The sequence below is a fragment of the Mustela erminea genome, chromosome 7 (genome assembly GCF_009829155.1).
Source record: "Mustela erminea isolate mMusErm1 chromosome 7, mMusErm1.Pri, whole genome shotgun sequence".
NCBI classification, from domain to species: domain Eukaryota; kingdom Metazoa; phylum Chordata; class Mammalia; order Carnivora; family Mustelidae; genus Mustela; species Mustela erminea.
In genome coordinates this window covers 75,876,361-75,896,701 of record NC_045620.1, presented here as the reverse complement: position 1 = coordinate 75,896,701, position 20,341 = coordinate 75,876,361, and the positions used below count along the sequence as shown (strand labels likewise).

General features: G+C 40.2%; 1 protein-coding gene across 4 annotated transcripts in view; it reads left to right on the top strand.

The window, feature by feature from the left end:
- Positions 1-510: 510 nt before the first annotated feature.
- The window catches only part of EFEMP1 (EGF containing fibulin extracellular matrix protein 1), a 60,814-nt gene continuing 40,983 nt past the window's right edge, over positions 511-20,341 (top strand). For 2 of the 4 annotated variants that reach the window (XM_032352177.1, XM_032352173.1), the window contains exons 1-4: positions 511-613; positions 1,879-1,966; positions 6,737-6,785; positions 6,950-7,363. In XM_032352177.1, coding sequence (XP_032208068.1) covers positions 1,886-1,966; positions 6,737-6,785; positions 6,950-7,363 — 544 coding nt within the window. In that variant the 5' untranslated portion in view covers positions 511-613; positions 1,879-1,885. Of the gene's footprint in view, positions 614-640; positions 662-1,351; positions 1,391-1,878; positions 1,967-6,736; positions 6,786-6,949; positions 7,364-20,341 lie in introns of those variants that run through there. The other 2 variants (XM_032352176.1, XM_032352175.1) reach the window with 2 other exon arrangements.

Here is a 20,341-nt window from a genome sequence, read left to right as displayed (position 1 = left end):
CAGACCCTCCCCCACGCAAAAAGAAAACAAATAAATAAATAAATAAACAAATAATCTGAAAGAAAGGGCAACAACAACCAGTCCAATGAATGGGGTTAATTAACTGTCCTAGGATTCACTTATGGGGGGGGGGGGGATGTTTAACCAGTTTCTCAGGACCCTGAGCAGCTCTCTGGGAGAGATGTTTTTCCTCTACGGGGGCATGAGATATTGTCGGGAAGGCTGGAGCATCACCAAGGCTGATTCAAACCCAAGACCTCACATGCCAAGCATGCCATCTTCGGCCTGGGGTTCCGGCGTGTCTGGGAACTGGGGTGAACGGCTGGCAGAGGAGGGCAGGCGCCAAGGCGGAGAGGGCGCTCGGAGGAGGGGGCGCGGACCCGGCTGCTCAGAGCGCTCTCCCGCCCAGCCTGCGGCGCCCGGCTCAGCCCTTGCGCCTCCCTCGGCTCTCTCCTCCGCCCCCCTTCGCCCTCCCCCTTTCCCTCCCTTACTCCTCCTCCTCCTCCTGCCGCCGCGGCCGCTGCCAGAACTCGCCAGTTCAGACCCACCGGGCTGCCCTCCCCTGCCGCTCTCCCCTTGCTGCCCAGGCTCGGAGAGCAGCGCGGCCGCGCAGGTAGGAGCCCCTGGCGCCCTCAGTGCCCGCCGGGCCGCGCGCAGGGAGGTAAGTGGGGTAACCTCAAGGGTGCCGGGTACCCGAGAACTGCCCCCGGACTGTGCAAGATCTCTCAGGCAGAGAGGGAGGTGGAGGTGTGCGGTCTCGGAATGCGATCTGTCAGCATGTGCGAGTACCGGGGTGACATCTGTTTGGATGGGCAAGTGTGTGCGCGCCCGCAATCAGCCGACTGGGCTGTGCCCATAAACGAAGTTTTGAAAGTTTCAGGGGGCTAATGTACGAGATTTAAGCCGCACCTGGATTCCACAGGAGCTGGTGAAAAGCGGGAGCGCAGAGCAGCTCCCGGGGCTGCAGCCTGTTAATTTAGGAGCGGGAACCTCACCTCCCCCGGGGCGCCAGGTCGGCCGCCTGGAAACTAGTACGCGGCTGCGGTGTGGTCCCCGGGTTCTGGCTCTAGGCAGCCCGATCCTGAAGGTAGCGTGCCGGGTACCAAGGGACTGATAAGGCACCGAGAATCGGACGCTTGGGGCAGCTCCTCCGCACGACCTGGGGCTTTCACACGAAACTGCGCGAAGAGAATGGCACGGAAATGTCACTTTGAGGGTTTGTTCGGGGGATAGAAGGAACTCTGAAGGGCAGGTATTCTACTAGGGGAGGAGATAGCTCTTTGAGTTTTGTTTTGGTGTTTTGCTTTAAAAAAAAGTTTGAGGTCAAGGTAATTTGTATTAGTTCACAGGTATTTCTGCTAAGCTGTGCAAGGAACTTCACTAGTTGGAGGTGAGCATATAGGCAAAACCTGAATATTCAAGGAATATGAGATTTGCTGCCCCACCTCCTCTCTCTCTCTCTCTTCCCCGTGTGTCTGTCTGTCTGTCTCTCTCTCATACACACACACACACACACAAATAAATGCACCATCTCCGTTGAAATTAATTACCCTCTATTCTTCCCTTCCACACCCTTTCTGGAGCCTGTTGTGAAGGAACAGTAGAAACTCCTCGCTGAATATCCTTTGTATATGTTCAGCGCAGCTGGATGGAGTAAAGTGAAATGTAACTCTGCAGCCGTTTTAGAGTCTTTGGTGCCTCTTGGCCCAGGGAAGGTTGAGGTGGGGGAGGGGAATGAGACAGGAGATTGGAAATCGGGTATGATGGAACCTCAGCCTCTCCCTCCTGTCCTTCCTTGCTTATTACTGCACAGCTAAAGTTTTGTTATTTCCCCTGCAGCAGATACTAAGCATCAGTTTGTCCTGTGTTTTCTTTGAGATTCACGATGTTGAAAGCCCTTTTCCTAACTATGCTGACTCTGGCGCTGGTCAAGTCACAGGACACCGAAGAAACCATCACGTACACGGTAAGGGGTGATGGAATTTGAGATAAGTGCGGTTCAGCGGGATTCGGTGACACAAGGGTGACTTTATCCACCCCTGCCAGTGTATGTGGTCTGCAGGCTGTGGAGGGTAATAAATTAAACAACGCTTTAGTGTGGTTCACATTTAAGATTTGTTTAAATCACCCGTGGTCCCTCCAAAATTTCATTTAGATCACCAATTGAGATAGGAACCAAAATGTAATGATTTCTGGCAAGACTGAAAAAGGAGACCCTTTTAAAACAAAAACCAAAGTAAGCTACATGTTTCTAACACATCCAATAAATTAATGAGGGTAAGGAATTGGAAAGCCTGGATTCCTATATACATGCAGATAAAACCAAAACTTGCAGAGTAAGACAAGTCAAATAAAAACAAACATCACAAAAGCACATACCTCATTTGTATATATGACTTATGTTCTCATGTAAATGGCCCTTATTGAATTTATAAAGACTATATATATCCATTTATAGTATAACTGATAATTCATATAAATGCCCTTCAGGTAGAATTTATGTGCTACCAGGATGCGTATTGGCTAAAGTGGTCTTAAAATGCATTGTGTGAAATTTGGTTTTGCAAATTTGCATTTTCTAATTAATTACATCTGATTATTTCCAAGTAATATTTGATTAATTAGTTGATTGCATAGATATTACCAATGTTTAATAAAATATCGAAAATATCATCTGACTATCAGGAATGGATGTAGTGAGAATAGAGGGTAGTACTTACCTCACTTCCAGTGAGTTTGTTTACACCTCTGTTTTCTCTTTTCTTTTTTTGTTTGTTTGTTTTTGTTTTGTGTCTTCTAGTCTTTAACCAGTGTCATGAGGCAAGTGACATTTGTCCTGGATCACAATATGAAAAACATATTTTTCTACTTGCTCCCAATTTAAAATGAAGTAATCCTACTCAAAAGAATGTGAAAAATTTTTGAAAAAAGAACTCCTAAAAGTGAGCTAATGTCAATTACTGATAATAAACATTATCTCACTTTTTGGTATCCTATTATCCCCGAAATGTTAGTATTCATCTGGAAAATGTTCTTTGTTGTTGTTCAGATCAACTATAAATCAAGTAGGATTTCACATAAATATTTTGTTAACTTAATGATAAATGTAGTTGCTTCCTCTGCTGAAGATAAATAAAACATGAGAAATGAATACATGTGCTGTTTATCTTCAAATGAGAATGTTTTGTTATTCAGGCTAAACTTACTACTTTCTTAAGGAGCTAAAGTTAAATTAACTACCCATTTTTATATTCATCCAATAAAATATTTTATTGCTTTTACAGTTGCTTATCTTATACCCCCTTCTCTTTGGTTCATCAATTAAATCACAGTTATCTTTAGCAGAGAAAGGTCCCTGTGGATTAAACACTAGAGTTTTAGACCACTAACTAGGGTTCATTATTATTATAGCATATTTTCCAGATATGACATCTTGCTCCAACTTGTCTACCTGTCTGTCTGCTCTTCTGTCTGTGAGCCACTGGAGGACAAGGACAAGGTCTTCATGATTTTTGCATGCCCAGGGACTAGAACAGTGCCCCGTAGGAGAAGGTACTCAGTAGATGGTTTGTTTAGTGAGTGAACTAGAGAGGATATTTTCCAGATATGACATCCTTTAAGGTCTATTGTCTCTTGAACTGTGTATGCCTAATAATTTATGGTTAAAGAATAAAATATAACTGCTCTGTGAGTACCCTGTTGTGGGGATACTATCTCCTTTCATTTCCATAGCAAAGGTTGAGGGAAGTGGTATCATCTTCCTTTCACCAATAGCAGAACTGAAGATCAGAGAGAGTATCTAACTTGCTGAAGGCTACACAGCCAGCAAGTGGTCTAGTCAGTCTAGGCTTGTTTAATAGCAGATCCATATTAAATATACTGGAACTAAATACCTATCACAATCTGCATGCCCTCTCTAGTTAGCAAATAGATTATTCAGTGTACTGTCATTGTGCCTGACTTGAAAGGTACTTTTTGGAAAATTGAGCTCATATTCACAAGACAGCATCATATCCCCTTTCCATTTTAAAGTTAGGGTTCATTCAACCATTTACTTGCCAAGTAGCTACCATGCACATAAGCAGTTCTTACACCAGCAAAAGAACTTGTTTACTAAGAAAATCTAGACCTTTACCTCATGGAATTTACGCTGGGAAAATACTGTTGAACTACAAAGTTCATAAGCAAGTACACGTATTATAATTGTATCAATTATATAAATGCTAAAGAGATAGAAAAAGCAAGGAAGTAATTAGTGTGAGCACTGGCATATTGGAAGAGGTCAAGTTCTGTGCGGAATCTTGAAAGAAGTAATGACGTCAGATTAATCTAGAATGGCTGAAGAGGCATCGGAATCAGAGAAAGTGACATGATCAAAGTCTAGGGGTAAAAACAACCCAAGACAAGTTGAGGAGGTGACAAGTTTAGGTGGGCTGGTGCTGGGTGCTGAGGGGAGCCCAGAGATGGCAGAAGTGGGAGGCGAGAGGTCTGCAAGTCAGTATGAGGTCTTAAATATAGGAGTAATACAATCAAGAGAGCAAGGAAGATTGTTTTGGAGGCTGTGTGCAGCACACAGAGATATGGAGGACAGCCAGACAGCCTTGCCTATTCACGAGGCAAGAAGGCTTACACACCAACATGGTAGATACAGACATGGACACGAAGTCAGCAGAATTTAAAGGAAAATAAATGGAAAAGTCAGTGTGCGTGTTACAGTTATAATCCAAGGTCCTAAGAAGGGTGGTGGAGCTCTGGGCAGGTTGGAGAAACTAGAAAGAATTAGCTTCAGAGATAAAGTGAGTATAGCTTTCACCCTGTGAAGTTTCAGATCCCACTAAAACATTTAAACTGAGCTGTCTCCAGTCAGCTATTTACTTGCCGAGCATCTGTTGTGTGCATAAGCAACTCTCACCTCTATTAAAAGAATTCAAGTATTGGTTTGTTCGCTCTACTTTTGCTCTATCTTTCCTGAAGCATCTTCCTCAAATCTGCATCTGTTCAAATATTTTCCTGAGCTTAAAAATGCTTCAGGGAAAATAAGTAAATAAATAAAATTATTCAGAGGCCTCTTATCACTTATAGTAGTGTTTCTCAAGAAGTAGCCTATAGGCAACCTGTGTCAAAATCACCTGGGATGCTTGTTAGGAATTCAAATTCCAAGTCTCCTACCCAGACCTGCAGAATCTGATCCTTTGGGTCTGCATTTTAATAAGCACCTTGGGTGACTTAAGCTTGATCATAAAGCTTGAGATTCGCTGACATTCAAGGTAGGAATTGGTTCCTTCTTGTCCCTCTAACTGCATGCCCCCACTCAGACTACTTGCAGCTCTTTCTGTCTTTAACAGTGTTGCATCTTTTTTCTCATGGTCCCTCCTCCTAGAATTCCCACATTTCCCTGGAAAGATCCTGTAAGACCCAGTTCACTTGTGACTTCCCCATAAAGCCTTCTCTTCCACTCTGTCATGCCCCACACACAGCCCTGGACAGAGTTCATCACTCTTTCCACATATATGTATGGGTCACAGCACCTGACATCTTGCTCCAACTTGTCTACCTGTCTGTCTGCTCTTCTGTCTGTGAGCCACTTGAGGACAAGGACAAGGTCTTCATGATTTTGCATGTCCAGGGACTAGAACAGTGCCCCGTAGGAGAAGGTACTCAGTAGATGGTTTGTTTAGTGAGTGAACTAGAGAGGACTCGTAGGAATTGAAGCTAGGAGGTGGGCCAAGGTGTGAGTGGGCGGCTTGAGACTCAGCTGAACAGGTAAGGCAAGGCAGGTGCTGGAATGCTCTAAGAGAATTGAGAGAGGAGGGGAAGAGTCAAGGGCTAAATAAAGGAACTTGGTTGAGGGGCACCTGGGTGGCTCAGTGGGTTAAGCTGCTGCCTTCGGCTCGGGTCATGATCTCAGGGTCCTGGGATCGAGCCCCGAGTCGGGCTCTCTGCTCAGCGGGGAGCCTGCTTCTCTCTCTCTCTCTCTCTGCCTACTTGTGATCTCGGTCTGTCAAATAAATAAAATCTTAAAAAAAAAAAAAAAAGGAACTTGGTTGATTTTTTTTTTCCTTTTGGCAAAATTTTTAATGTGGAAGAAGGGCAAATAAAGCAAAAAAACAGGCATTCAAGGAGATTAGGGAAGATCAGTATTGAAACAGAGAAAAGAATTCTGAGATGGTGATGGGCAACTGTACCCAATACAACACAAGAGTGGAGGCAGCTGGTGATTGAGAAGGGAGCCCGGAAGCGATCCAATGCACAGATTTGTCAAAAGAAAAAGAGAGAGAGGGGTGCCTGGGTGGCTCAGTGGGTTAAGCCGCTGCCTTCGGCTCAGGTCATGATCTCAGGGTCCTGGAATCGAGTCCCGCGTCGGGCTCTCTGCTCAGCAGGGAGCCTGCTTCCTCCTCTCTCTCTCTCTGCCTGCCTCTCTGCCTACTTGTGATCTCTCTCTGTCAAATAAATAAATAAAATCTTTAAAAAAAAAAAAGAAAAAGAGAGAGAGAGAGAAAGAGAGAGAGAAGGAAAGAAAGAAGGAAGGAAGGTGGGAAGAAGGAAAGAAGGAGGGAGAGAAGGAAGGGAGGGAAGGAGAAAATCTAGGGAATGTTAAACTATCCACCTCATGATCTAGCTGGGACTCTAGAGCAAGGATTGTTGTCATAGGAATGAAGCTTTTAGAGTGACTTCTTAGGAAGTGGATACACCCATTAACTGTCTCCTGGCCCCATCTTTGATGTTTTCTTCACAGCAATGCACAGATGGATATGAGTGGGATCCTGTAAGACAGCAGTGCAAAGGTGAGCCAACTTCAAAGACTTCCCGTCTGAACATAGCTTTCTGTCTCCATCTCATGTCACTCTTCCTGTCCTCTTTGTACTCTACCAAAAAGGCGTGAGCGTATATTTACATGTTCTGTGTTCCCTCTGAGAAGATTCCTGATTTATTTTATTGCTGACCACAGATATTGATGAATGTGACATTGTCCCAGACGCTTGCAAAGGTGGAATGAAATGTGTCAACCACTACGGAGGATACCTCTGCCTTCCTAAAACAGCCCAGATTATTGTCAATAATGAGCAACCTCAGCAAGAAACACCCGCTGCGGAAGGCGTGGGTGCAGCGGCGAATGCAGCCGCCTCGTCAGGGACAGGCGCTGGGGGCGTGGCAGCCACGGGCATGGCAGCCAGTGGAGTGATGCCCGGGGGCGGCTTCGTGGCCAGCGCTGCTGCAGTTGCAGGCCCCGAAGTGCAGACTGGCCGAAATAACTTTGTCATCCGGCGAAACCCAGCTGACCCTCAGCGCATCCCCTCCAACCCTTCTCACCGGATCCAGTGTGCAACAGGCTACGAGCAGAGTGAGCATAACGTGTGCCAAGGTAAGCATGACTTATTATGCTAATGAGAACGTTCTTGTCCAAGTGCACCTCGTGGTGAGGATTAACAGCGCCAGTTTACTGAGAACTTCCCACACGCCATGGTGCCGAGTGCTTTGCCTGAATTATCATTTAATCATCGCAAAAATCCTAAAAGGTGGTTGCTGCCTGTATCGATCTCATTTTACAAATGAGGAAGCCGTGGCTCGGAGAGAGGACTCATCAGTGGTTCTCAACCATAGCAACCATCTATAGTCACTTGGGAGCTTTTAAAACCTCCATATCCAAGCCACACCCCAGCCCCATTAAATAACAGTCTCTGGGGATGGGTTCTGGGCCTCCCTATTTTTTAAAGCTCCACACGTGGTTCCAAGCCTGCAGCCAAGTTTGGGAATCAGGGGTCACACGGGTGGTGAGAGTAGAACTAGCCTTCAAACCCAGGCAGGCGGAGCCAGAGTCAACAGCTGTCAGAAGGAACAGTCAGGTTATTCATTTGGACTTTGAAATTGTGCGTCAAGCTACTCCATAAATGTCCTCCTTTGGGTTCTCAAGTTTGCTTTTCATTGAACTTGCCACTAATTTATTTTTCTCACTGAGGAATAAAGAAATGGGACTTCTGTTTCTCGTTACCTTTGAGGAGTCTTCCCCACTCCACATTTCTATCTTTTTCAGTTCTCATCTGAGCCCATTTCTCTTATATCACTTGCACCATGGCACCATCTGCTTGGGTTTTTCTGTTTATTTTCACAAAGAGTACACATCACTGTGTATTCTAGAAACAGCTGTAGACTCATGCTAACAAAATGATAAGAATCTTGGGCTTTGAAGATGTGTAGGATATTAGTTAACTGGACTGTGCTATGAGATTTTGTTTCCCTTTTCCTACTAAGCCAACCCTTTCAGATCTGCCTGGTGTGGAGCTCGTTACTGACAAGGGCCATAGGAGCCCCAGACTCCTTTTGCACAGCCCTGGGGCTGACAGAGTAGACCCCATTTTATACCACAGGTGCCTGGTACATACTGGCCAACAGAAAGGGTCCAGGAGTTTTTAACCTTCTACCTGTTCCGAGTGAGGAAAAGAAGCATCTTCTGTTTCCCTGAGATGCTGCCCTTTATGCGCTGGTGTGGAGTTTTATCTACTGTATGAGATAGATTTGAAATGGCTTATAAATGAAGGACCCCTATCATACCCTGACTTTTAATATTTTATATTTTGTGTTCAAATTTTTAAGTACCCCACATCAAGAGCTAACCCATGCCGTGATGGTGTCACTTTTCAGAGGGTGCATCATATTAGCATCTGTTTTGTGTTACTGCCATGAGTCAGAATTCCAATAATGATGATGAATGCTTCAGCATCTGCTTGATATTCTGATATTTAATTTAAGGATTATGTCAAGGAGATAGCCTCATGAGGTTACTTTATGTATATGTGTTTGAGTGAATATTGATAAAAAGTATCTTGAGTTTATTTAAGACAGCAACTTTTAATTGTGTTATTTAAATATCTAGTTGAATTGGAAGGTTTGGTGATGTTTTTCCTGAAACTGGAAAGTGATACTGAAGTTTTTTTTTAAGTATGGGCTTTTCTATACTGAATTATTTTTCATGATCCAGTTATATATTTTAATGGTACCTAGGAGAAAAAAATAAACAGAAAAATGAATGGGTCATTTCCCAAAGTGGCTTATACCTATCATTGGCAAATATGGTTGAATTTAAGAACAATGCCTAGAACTGAATGAAGAAGTTCTAGGATAGAGTATATTCAAGACTTACAAGATTCACTTGGTTATAGTAGAAACTGCGTAATAAAATGTGAATAATAAAAATGAAATCTATTTAATTTTTTTAAAAAGACTTAGACCTTACAAAATTACTTTTCACAGATTAAAACATTTGTAATTCTTAATTCTGTGAGAATTTTTTTCTTTAGTTATAAGCTAAAACTATTAAATGCCTGGCTTATGATAGATGCTAAAAACATACTTACTGATTGTTTGCACACAGGGTATCTCTAACCCAACTGTTCTGTATAATTCAACCAATTTCTTTAAGACTTGGGATTGGGGTCTGTATCATTGAAAGCAGGGTTAAAAGTTTTTTGGATGACTTAAGGCTTAAGTTGGATTTCTTCCCACCTCACAATTTTGCAAAGTGCCCATAAATGTGGATTTACTTAATTGTTGATAAAAGGGGGTTATTTCATATGATAACAACAGGATAATCTGTCTAGGGAATCTGACTAACATACGTGGAGTCACACTTGTGCCCGTTTATTATTGAGCTAATCAAACATGCAGTCCAGCTTCTTCTAATTGCCTGCAGATGTATGACATTCTCATTCCAGGCCAGCAGCACAAAATAATGTTTTATAACCAATGTGAAAGTGCGGGGACCTCCGCTTAAAACAATAATGTGCTCCAAGGACCTATATTTCTGACATCATTGTAGAGTTTGAAGAGCCTTCTGTTTTAATAAAGTTCTCCACTCCCTTTTAAATGTTTCATACTATGCCCAGTAATCCAAACACATTTACCATGGTTGCTGGATCGGAATAAATGAATGCCTGCAGATGAGTCATATTTGTATTAAAATTATTTCTTTTTTCCACATATATTTTTCAACAGGTACAGTTTATCATTACATAACCTAAAGCTGAGGGGATTTTTTTTATGTAATGGCTGAAATCTGTACTGTGCTTTGGTGTTAAAGTCAATTGTACCTTTGAACACACTAGTACCAGTTACAGATGACGCCTAATAATTTAACTACCTATAGATATTTTAAGTGTATTCTATTTCACAAATATATTGTTAAAAATTTTATTTCTTTATTTTTGGAGAAAGACATAAAGAAAGTGGGCAGAGGGGAGGGCAGAGAGAGAATCAAGCAGGCTCCCCCTGAGCATGGAGCCCCACTCAGGGCTTGATCTCACAACCCTGAGATCACAACCCGAGCTGAAATCAAGAGTCAGATGCTTAAATGACTGAGCCACCCAGGTGCCCCTATTTTATAAATATGTTTTTAACCAGCCCTCTGTGTTTTAACAATCAGTGAAAACATGATTTTTTTTTACTCCTTTTTCATGTATTTGTCCAGAATTTTTCAGTGTTGTGCAAAAGCAGGAGGTTTAAAAAGCAATATTACCTCCAAATATCAGTTCACACTGAGGAATTTTTTTCAGACAATTTTTGCCAACCATGGGTTATACTGGGGGAGAAATTTGCACTGAGAATTTCAAATGACAGGCACCATCCTTGACAGCTATAAAAACTGTCATGGATATCATCACAAACTACATCACAAAAACTACATGAATATCATTGTATTGTCACATACCTGGAGTCATATATAAATAAATTTTTAGAAACTGTTTCTCCATGAGCTATCATCTACATAAAAGTCAACAGATACTCATCTGCTCCAAAAGGGAGATGAATGAATGGGGAATAGATTATAACCCATTGATGGGTCACTTAATCTTTCTACAACTTTATTGTCTACTCTCTGTGTATCTTCCTTAAAGGCAATGGATTTCAAAATCACTAGTTCATGTTAAGAAAGGATTTTAAAAAGCATATATAACTTTCTAAAAGCCTCATTCTCGTAGAAAAATATCATTTGGGAACTGGCAAGTAGGAGAAAGTATTGATTGCTCAATTTAAAGGAATTTGTTTACTTAAGTCAACTTTCAAAAAATTAAACATAAGGGACGCCTGGGTGGCTCAGTTGGTTAAGCAGCTGCTTTCGGCTCAGGTCATGATCCCAGGGTCCTGGGATCGAGTCCCACATCGGGCTCCTTGCTCGGCGGGGAGCCTGCTTCTCCCTCTGCCTCTGCCTGCCTCTTTGTCTGCCTGTGCTCGCTTGCTCTCTCTCCCTCTGTCTCTTACAAATAAATAAATAAAATCTTTAAAAAAAAAAAATTAAACATAAGGTATTTTGTATAGCTGATAGTTAAGCCATTACTAAAATCGGTCAGGATTCCCAGGTATCATTACTAACTTGCCAAAGAAACTGCACATCAAAAAATCAACTTGATACAAATGCCTAATGAAGCTGATTATGGACTCAAGCCAAGTACAGTACCTGGCTTGTATTATATAAAGTATGACCGACAGATGTGAAAACACAACCCAGGGTTTCCAACTGTCTCTGTTGAACCAAGACTGTCCTGGTTCGAAAACTGAAACCCCCGCATTCTGGGAAATGCCTCTGTCCTCAACAAATGGGGTGGTTGATCACCCTAGTGCACCCCAATAACTGAATCTCTTGCACCTCACAGCCAAGAGTGAGAACTTCTCAACGTTAAAGCCATTTTTTTTTTTTTCAGGTGATGGCCCTGCTTGTCCAGTGAAATTGGTTTTTTTTTTTTTTAATTTGTTTTGAATTTTCAAAAACCAAACTTCCCTGATTTTTAAGTACCTGGATGGGGACTTTGTCCAGATCCCACTTGCTGGTTTGTCAATAAGCAGGTTTCCCCATTGTTCTAGACTTTTCATGTGCCAAATACCTAGACATTAGCACCTACATACTGAGATACATGTCATACAATAGGTAGCTCATCTTTCCACATTTCTTCTGGGGGAAAAAAATGTACCACACAGCCAAATTAAATATCATGCTTCAACTATAAAATTTTGTCAAACTGAAAAAAAAATTTAGCTGTATTTTAAATGATTTCATTTTTATCACTGTTGTCTGTGATTCAAGAGCAACTAAAAAGCCAAAGAGAAAAAATTGCCTTTTTGTAAAGCTTAAAGGAACAACAAAAAAAAATTATGCTCAGGGTTTAAAAAGCTCTGCATTGTTGGGGATCACCTATTATCTTTTGCACATTTCTTTATAAACATAAGGATAACTAAAATACTATTTTGAAAAGGAAAGAAGTTATTATCTATACATGTACTTTTAAAAAGAGAAACTTGAACTAACTTGTACAGATTCTCAGATGCTAGGAACGTCTTTCTTTGACTTCTTTCATTTGAAACTTATATGATCTCATATACAAAAGAGGACTTATAAATTATAGTATAATCAAGTGGCTTAACATACCTGGCATTGTCATAACAAAAGAGCTTTCAAACACTTATCTTTTTGGGGTTTTTTTCTTTTTTGGATCCTCAACGAATGTCACTAGGGTTTCTCTTTGTTTTGGTTAGTTTTGTGAGGAAGCCCAATTTTTGTTACGTATAATTATACAACCCAGTGAAGAACTCTGATCTTAGAAAATAGGTATTTTGCAAAAGGAAGACTATAATTGAGTAAATTATGATATTAACAGAAACAAATACTTCAAGCAGAAAGGAAAATGGGTATTTAGCTTGCTTACTGCTTTTCATTGCTTTTAGTTGTTAATTGCCTTTGAGTATCTAAAAATTCTCCAAAGCCATGTAAATAAATGGGAGTCGAGTTTTTGGGATAACTTAATAACTTCCTAAATAAGCTGATGCAGTGCAATGGAATTGACTGATTTTCTCCTGAAAAATCTAGCACAGTTTCATAATTTACTTTTCCAAATTACTATAGTCACTGAATGCCTAGTTAATTTAAGACATTTCTAATACAGGCGCCTAGGTGGCTCAGTTGGTTAAGTTGGACTCTTGGTTTCAGTTCAGGCATGATGTCAGGGTCATGAGATCAAGCCCCACTACAGGCTCCAGACTCAGTGGGGAATCTGCTTGACATTCTCTTCTCTCCCTCTCCCTCAGCTCCTCCCCCTTCCTCATGCACATGTACTGTCTCACTCTCCCGCAAATAAATAAATAAATCTTAAAAAAAGAAATATTTCTAATATACAATTGTGAACAATGTGTATAGGTATATGTATAAGGACTCAAGAAGTGTCCTTAAAATTTCTTCATAAAAATTAAATGGCAACTATTTGATGGGAAAGAATGAAAGAGGTCAGTATGATCACACTTCTGCACACAAAAGACTAGGCTGTATAACTACCTTCCATAGCGTGTGGTCCCTAGACTGGAAGCATTAGCATCATCCAGTAATTTATTAGAAATGCTAATTCCTGGACCCCATCAGACCTATGAATCAGAGACTCTGGGGAACGATGCTCAACAATCTGTGTTTTAACAATCCTGTGATTTTGATGTGTGTTCAAGTTTGAGAATCAATGCCCCAACTTAATCTTAACTTCAGAAAATTAAATTCAGCTACAAAAATCAGAGGTCAAGTCATAATACTTTACATGGGAAAGTGTAGTTTCCATAGTGTAGTGGTTATCACGGTCCCCTCACACGTGGGAAAATGTGAAGTAGGAAAAAGAAACTATCAAAAATATATATTCTGTTTCTAGGAGAGAATATTTGATTTACTTCTCTCACCTTTCTTATTGTCATCACCAGGACTCTGATTCCTAAACATGAGTGATGATGAGTTCTAGTTAGTAGGGTATGATATGTGTAGTCTAGAGTGAAAAGGAAGCATCTAAAGAAGAAAACAAGAGACTGTGCATTTCTCTATAAAACCTGCAAATGTGAAATACCATAACAGTCTTGAACTGCCAGTGAAACTCTAAGTTCTGCTCTGGCTGTGGTAATGGTTGGTGCTAAGAGATGCTTACACCTTCTATAGGCATCCCCCTTATGCTCACAGCACAAACTGGCAAGATGAGTTAATGCTGTCTTGAGGTTTAGTTCATTCAGAGTCACAAATGAGGAGGTTGACTCTGAGTTTGGCCTTAAAGCATCTTTCATTTACCAATTTACCAAAGTGATAGGAGATCCTTCCACTACTGGATGCCCAGCTGACATCTCGCTCTACTTAAGAGTGTTCCCATGGTGTCTTCTGTTCTATTTAAACTTGATCAAAGTGTGCTCGCTTCGGCAGCACATATACTAAACTTGATCAAAGATTTACTTCTCATCAAAGATGAGATCCTTGTTAAAATTAGTCAACACTGGGGTGCCTAGGTGGCTCAGTGGGTTAAGCCTCTGCCTTCAACTCAAGTCATGATCTCAGCATCCTGGGATAGAGCCCCACATCAGGGAGCCTGCTTCCCCCTCTCTCTCTCTCTGCCTACCTCTCTGCCTACTTGTGAATATCTCTCTCTGCAAATAAATAAATAAAATCTTTAAAAAAGAAAAAAAAAACAGAAAACAACTAGTTAACACTTAATCTGTGGAATGAATTTCTCTCTCCCCGTAGCAGCAAAAGGAAGCAGATGAGAGTAGGATTGCAAGCCTGGGTAACTTCAGGAATGTGCACTGGTTGCTGGCTCATTATTTCTTTCTCCAGCAGAAAGTTTCAAACTGTATTCTTTGAAATCAACCAGTTGCCCCTTTTGTAGGGATTGCCTTTACACTTGCTGAATTACTGGCACAATTCTGTTCTTTGAAACCAAAGAATAAACAAAACTTGTCCCAAATGTGTTTGATTTTGCACGAATGTACAAATAAGTAATTCACACCACATCTGAAATCCATTAGCATGCTTCTTTTTCCAGGAGGTATCTGCAAATTGCACACTCAAAAACAAAACTGATCAAGAAAACTGCATTCAAATATTGGCAGAAAACTGCAGCTGTCATTGCAAGCATTTAGCCACAATTTCAGGCTTGTAGTTTGAACCTAACTGATTTGTAAACATTTAATAAAGATGAAGTGAAGAAATGACATGAAAGGAAGGCTGAGTGGCAAGATATCAGCAGCAGCATGGATAGCTTATTGCTGTCAATTTCATATGCCTACAGATTCAAAGGAGGGAGAGACAGTGAACCAATGTTATGTAAATGTGTATTAAATAGACTGAAAAACTTAAGATTTAAGCAAAATCAATTTTTAAACCTTGACCTACTTTTCAAATAATTGTGCATCTGTCCTAGTGAAGGGTAACCAAGCAATACCATGAGTGAAACTGATCAAATAGAACACAAACCCATTCAGCTAATGCTCAATGAACACAATCCAGTTTGAGAACTACTATCTATTGTGGGCACTTTGATAAAATCAAGATAGAAGGAAGAAGTGCTCATTGTTCTTAGAGAATTTGGCATCATCAACCCTTCAGTGAACAAAAAGCAATAAAAGAAACCAACAATATAGTCCAGCAAAGTAACACACAGGACTTCACAAGAAGTACATAGCGAACTGCTAAAAGTGTCACCAGTTTGTAATACAGGTATCCTTCCAATTTTCTGAAATCTATATTTGGACAGAAAAAAAGATGTCCCCAGAAATGTGGTCAAGAAAAACAATCTGAGGGGTTTAAAGTGGCGGGGGGGGGGTGGTGGTGGTGGGAGGTTGGGGTACCAGGTGGTGGGTATTATAGAGGGCACAGATTGCATGGAGCACTGGGTGTGGTGAAAAAATAATGAATACTGTTTTTCTGAAAATAAATAAATCAATTTAATTAAAAAAAAAAAAGAATAAAAGTTCGGTTCCTCCCTGGAAAAGTCCATTTTTTAAAAAAGAGATTCTATTCATTTACTTGACAGAGCTCAAGCACTAGCAGGGGGCACTGCTGAGCAGAGAGCCTGATGCAGGGCTCAATCCTAGGACCCTAGGATCATGACCTGAGCTGAAGGCAGGCACTTAACCACTGAGCCACCCAGGCACCCCTAGAATGGACTGTTTAAAAGAGAATGATGAGAGGAAGTTGAGAGGCTTCATAAGGAAATTAAAATCCAAACAGTAGAGGAAGTAACAATCAGTGTAGCCAAGCAGAATAGGTGAGAATCAGCATTGTTTCTTCTACCCTGGAATGGTTTCTCAGGACAGTCCCCAGAGACAGTGAGCTGCTGATAGGAAGGCCAATGAGGAAAGGCAAAGCGGTAGGTGGAGGAAAACTTAAACAGAAAGTACACTTGATGCTGAGCTGCACAGCAAACATCTATGACCAGTGCCATCTTCAGTAACTCCCTAGCAAAATACTAGTATGTTCCTCCAACTTTGTCTAAATATCTTCCTGAACTGTGTCCTGTTTTATTTATTACTGAATAGACACTAAGCAAATGTGTTTTGTTTTTTTTTTTTTTGTGCACGTGTGTGTGTCTAATTGAATAAATGAATGGTTTTTAAGCATCAGAGAGCTCAGGCTTATAGTTTACTCTGAGTTCTAAAACCATCCTTGTAAATGAGCTATTAAGTACCAAATGCATATAAGATATATTTCCCAACTATATATGTTATCAAATTTCTCATTAATAATTGGGGTCTTAGATACCTTGTTCCCATTTTAAGCTTAAGCAGCTTGAAAGGAGCTATAAAGTCTATTCTTTATATCCTAGATTGTTTTAATAAACGTTGGTGAATAAACAGGTTTCTATTATCCCTAGAGCAAAACTACTAATTGGAAATACTAGATTCTTTTTTACTTTCTGAAAAGTCATTTAAATTGTGAATGCCTCTTTGTATCAAATATATAATTCCTCAGAAATCTAATGATGAATAATGAAAATATGGTTGTTTGAGGGGAATGTTAGAAAATACATAAATTCTCTGATGTTGTGAACAAGCTCAAGGCACTTGCTAAAGCTCTAAAATAAGAAAGGTTCAGAGCAATCCATATTGGTCATTTTCCTCAACTACTAGCCAGAAATTATCCTTTTCAAGTCAGCTTTGTTCAAATGCTGAAGGGTAGAGTCTAGGATAATCACTTAGTTGGGTGTAGGTGACTTAAAGAAGTGCATTTCTGTTCCCAAGGTAGGAAGACCTGAATTGCTTGGGAGGTAAGAAGAAACTCCATGGATCCCAGGGACCCAGGAAGAAAGAACCCAGCTTACTGAGGGCCCCTTGGGAGCTAATAACTAGCTTATACTTGAACTGTAGATGAAGTAAGAGTGTCAAGTAGGAAATGGAATCAGAGTCATCTGCAAAAACTGCATGTATAGCTTTTAGGTATGTCCAGGTAAAATAAGAATCATCATGGGAATTTGGAACTACCACTGTGCATATTGTTAAATCCCAAAAAGTTCCAGCAAATGTAATGAAACAAATTTTGCTCCCTAAACAGCTATGTGTGTTGTAAGGAATATACCCCACTCCCTTGAGTAGAGGTGTAGAACATGATCCAAAATGGGAAACAACTCACAGAATTCTATTCAGTGTCCTCCCTGGAAACCAGGTCTATCACAATCTGAATTAAGGAAGATTTTTTTTGTTCTATGGTGATTAGTTAGATTTTACTTGTGAAATATTTTGCAGCAAAGTTCTCCTGTCATACCTATAGTCACAGATGAGCATGCCATTAAATTGTGGTTGACATTTTTACTATTTGGTAAAAAACAAAACAAAACAAACAACAACAACAACAAAAAAAAACCTTAGATATCTCAGGGTTTTTTTTTTTTAACCAAATAGTAGTAAAAAATAATTTTTCTACCAAAAATTACCAAATTTTTACTCATTTAATTATGAAGAGCAGTATATCTGTATTTCAGAGTTTGCTGTTGAATCCTTCAAACTGTTGTTGAAGAGGCTTCTTAGAGAATTAGTTCAACTCTAATTATTCTCCCAAAATACAGGAGCAGTTGACATACCTGGCATTGTTTAACTTTAACTAAACCCACTGATGAATTTTTTTCTAATCACCGCATTTCATAATTTGAAGCCTGAAGAGAGAATGTTATATAAGATGGTTTTCTCTCCTTATCCGTGTTTTTTCCTGAGCAGTTTGTGGTATCAGAAGACACCTCATCTAAAAGAGGAAAGGACATTCTAAAAGAAGTTGTTAAAAGACACCTCAGAAATCTGCCTCTGCAGGCTCAAGGCCCTCGTTTTCACCTAGCTTGGATTTACTCCCACCCCTACACATGTACTCACACATACACCTACTCAGGTTCATACCCATATACAGGCACATGCACAGACATGTGTGAGGCAAGTCATTTTTGGTAGAAAATTAACATGTATCCAAATCAAACCAATCAAAGCTGATAAAGTTTCTAAAATGATTCTCATTATTTCTGTAAAATCGAAATTGGAAACTGCTTTCTAAATTCATGTGTTTACCTACCATAGGGGAACAGGACACCTTGGACAACTACTGCATTATTTAATCAACAAGTAATTTTGTTAGATGGAGTAGAGACAGGGTCAACAGAATAAAACTAAAAGTATTAGGGGTGACCTCTAAGGCCCTGTTGTCTTACACTTCTACAGCACCCTGGTCATTTCTTCACTAATCCTTCTTGGAGATTTATCTGGACTCCATCCTGACTCTGTATTCTACAATGAGCAAGAGAATTTTTAACAAAATAAACTTTTTAGGTAGAACCTCATAGAACAGATTAAAAAATAGCTTATTTGGGTGTGACACTGAATCCCTATGCTCTTTCATTCTTCAGACTTCCGTAAATTATATAGTCAGAAGGTAGCCCAGAATAAAAGTCCACTCAACAAGCAAGGCAGAAAATTCCAGTCATTCATGATTAATTAAACTTCCCAGTAAAAGCTGTGGGTCTTTTTTGTAAAAATAGTTCATGACCTGGCATATCAGAAGAACCCTAATCCAGGGAAGAAGCCAGAGCGGGGGGCGGCGGGGGGGGGGGGGGGGGGTGGAGTCCTCCCACACAAGCTGGTAAAGTTGCAGGGCTTTGTTCTGAACTTCAGTTGCATGACCTTCCTTCTTCAGTGATTGAAAAATAAATAAATAAATAAGCTAATGATTAAAAAAAAAGAAGCTAAATGAAAGAAGGAAACTTAATCATGGTGCAATTTAAGCAGCTAATGATAGTTCTGAAATACCAGGAAAGATTATTTGATGAACAGCTCATTCAAAAAAAAAAAAAAAATGTTAAATAACAAAACCATTGTAAATTAGAGTTCAACTCTAAGAAAACTAAAAAAAATCTTTTCATTGATTTTTCAATTTAAGCAGGAAAATGGATTGTGTAAGCATGCCAGAGCCATAGTTTTCAATAAACCAAGCTGTCACAGATGGTTAAAATCCCAAACAGACCAACAGAATACTTCTCTATTAGAAGACCTTGGGCTATTTGGTTGCCAGTGTAAAAACCCAGTGACAAACAGTATTAGGGTTCTAATAGAAAGTTTTAAAGAATTGTTGGAAATCTGGTTATACTACCCAAGTCAGGAGTAGGCAGAATTACACATTACCAAAAGTATTACAGAGTCATAACATGGTTTTTCTTGGTAAAATACATGGTTTTTCTTGGTGAAATACAGTTTTTTGTCTCATACTAAGGGAACAGTTTATAGTGACAGGAGAAAATAAGGAAGACCTCAACAAGGAGGATTGCATGAATTATCTGATCAAAATTCAAATAGTGTTTTGAATTTTCTCAAGAGCTTAAACAAATCAAATAAAGGTCCTGAGAAGTGGGTAAAACTACCTGCTAATTACTCAGTGTAGTTCTCAAGTTAGGAAAGAAGAATCAGGGCAGATTCAAGTTCAGACCATGTCTTTGTACTTGATTTGGAGAGCTACATTTACAAATTTTTCTTAAAAATGACACATCATTGGTATGTCAATTCCACTACTCAGCAGAAAGAAAACACCACTTTCCCGTAAAGGAGAAGAAATAATTTCTCTTTGCTGTGACAGTTGAGTGAACCTCTTATCCACAAAGATCCCAACTAAGTAACAGCAGTTGCTGAAAATTCATGACTTAAGTGTGGCTTGCTCATTAACTGATTGTAAATATATATACCAAATATTATTAGGGTGAAATGGTGAAGCCTGTTATGGGACCTCCCTAGCTCTTCTGCTGAGAGACTCAAGTAACAGTGACACTCTCCCCCCAGCACTACCTGCAATCACCACATACCACTCAGGATGAAAATCAATCACCTAGGGAAAAAGAAAAAAAAAAATTCAGTGAATAAATACCTGTTAGGGTAGAGGCCAAGACCGTATTCACACATTTGTGGAGAAAAAAAGCAAGAGAAGGCAAACAGCTGAGCCATAACCTTCTCTTCCAGGAATCTCCTCTTACCCTGGGAGTCAGGAGCAACTGTAAGAAGAATGGGGGACAGTAAAAAAGAGATGTAGAATGGAACTGGA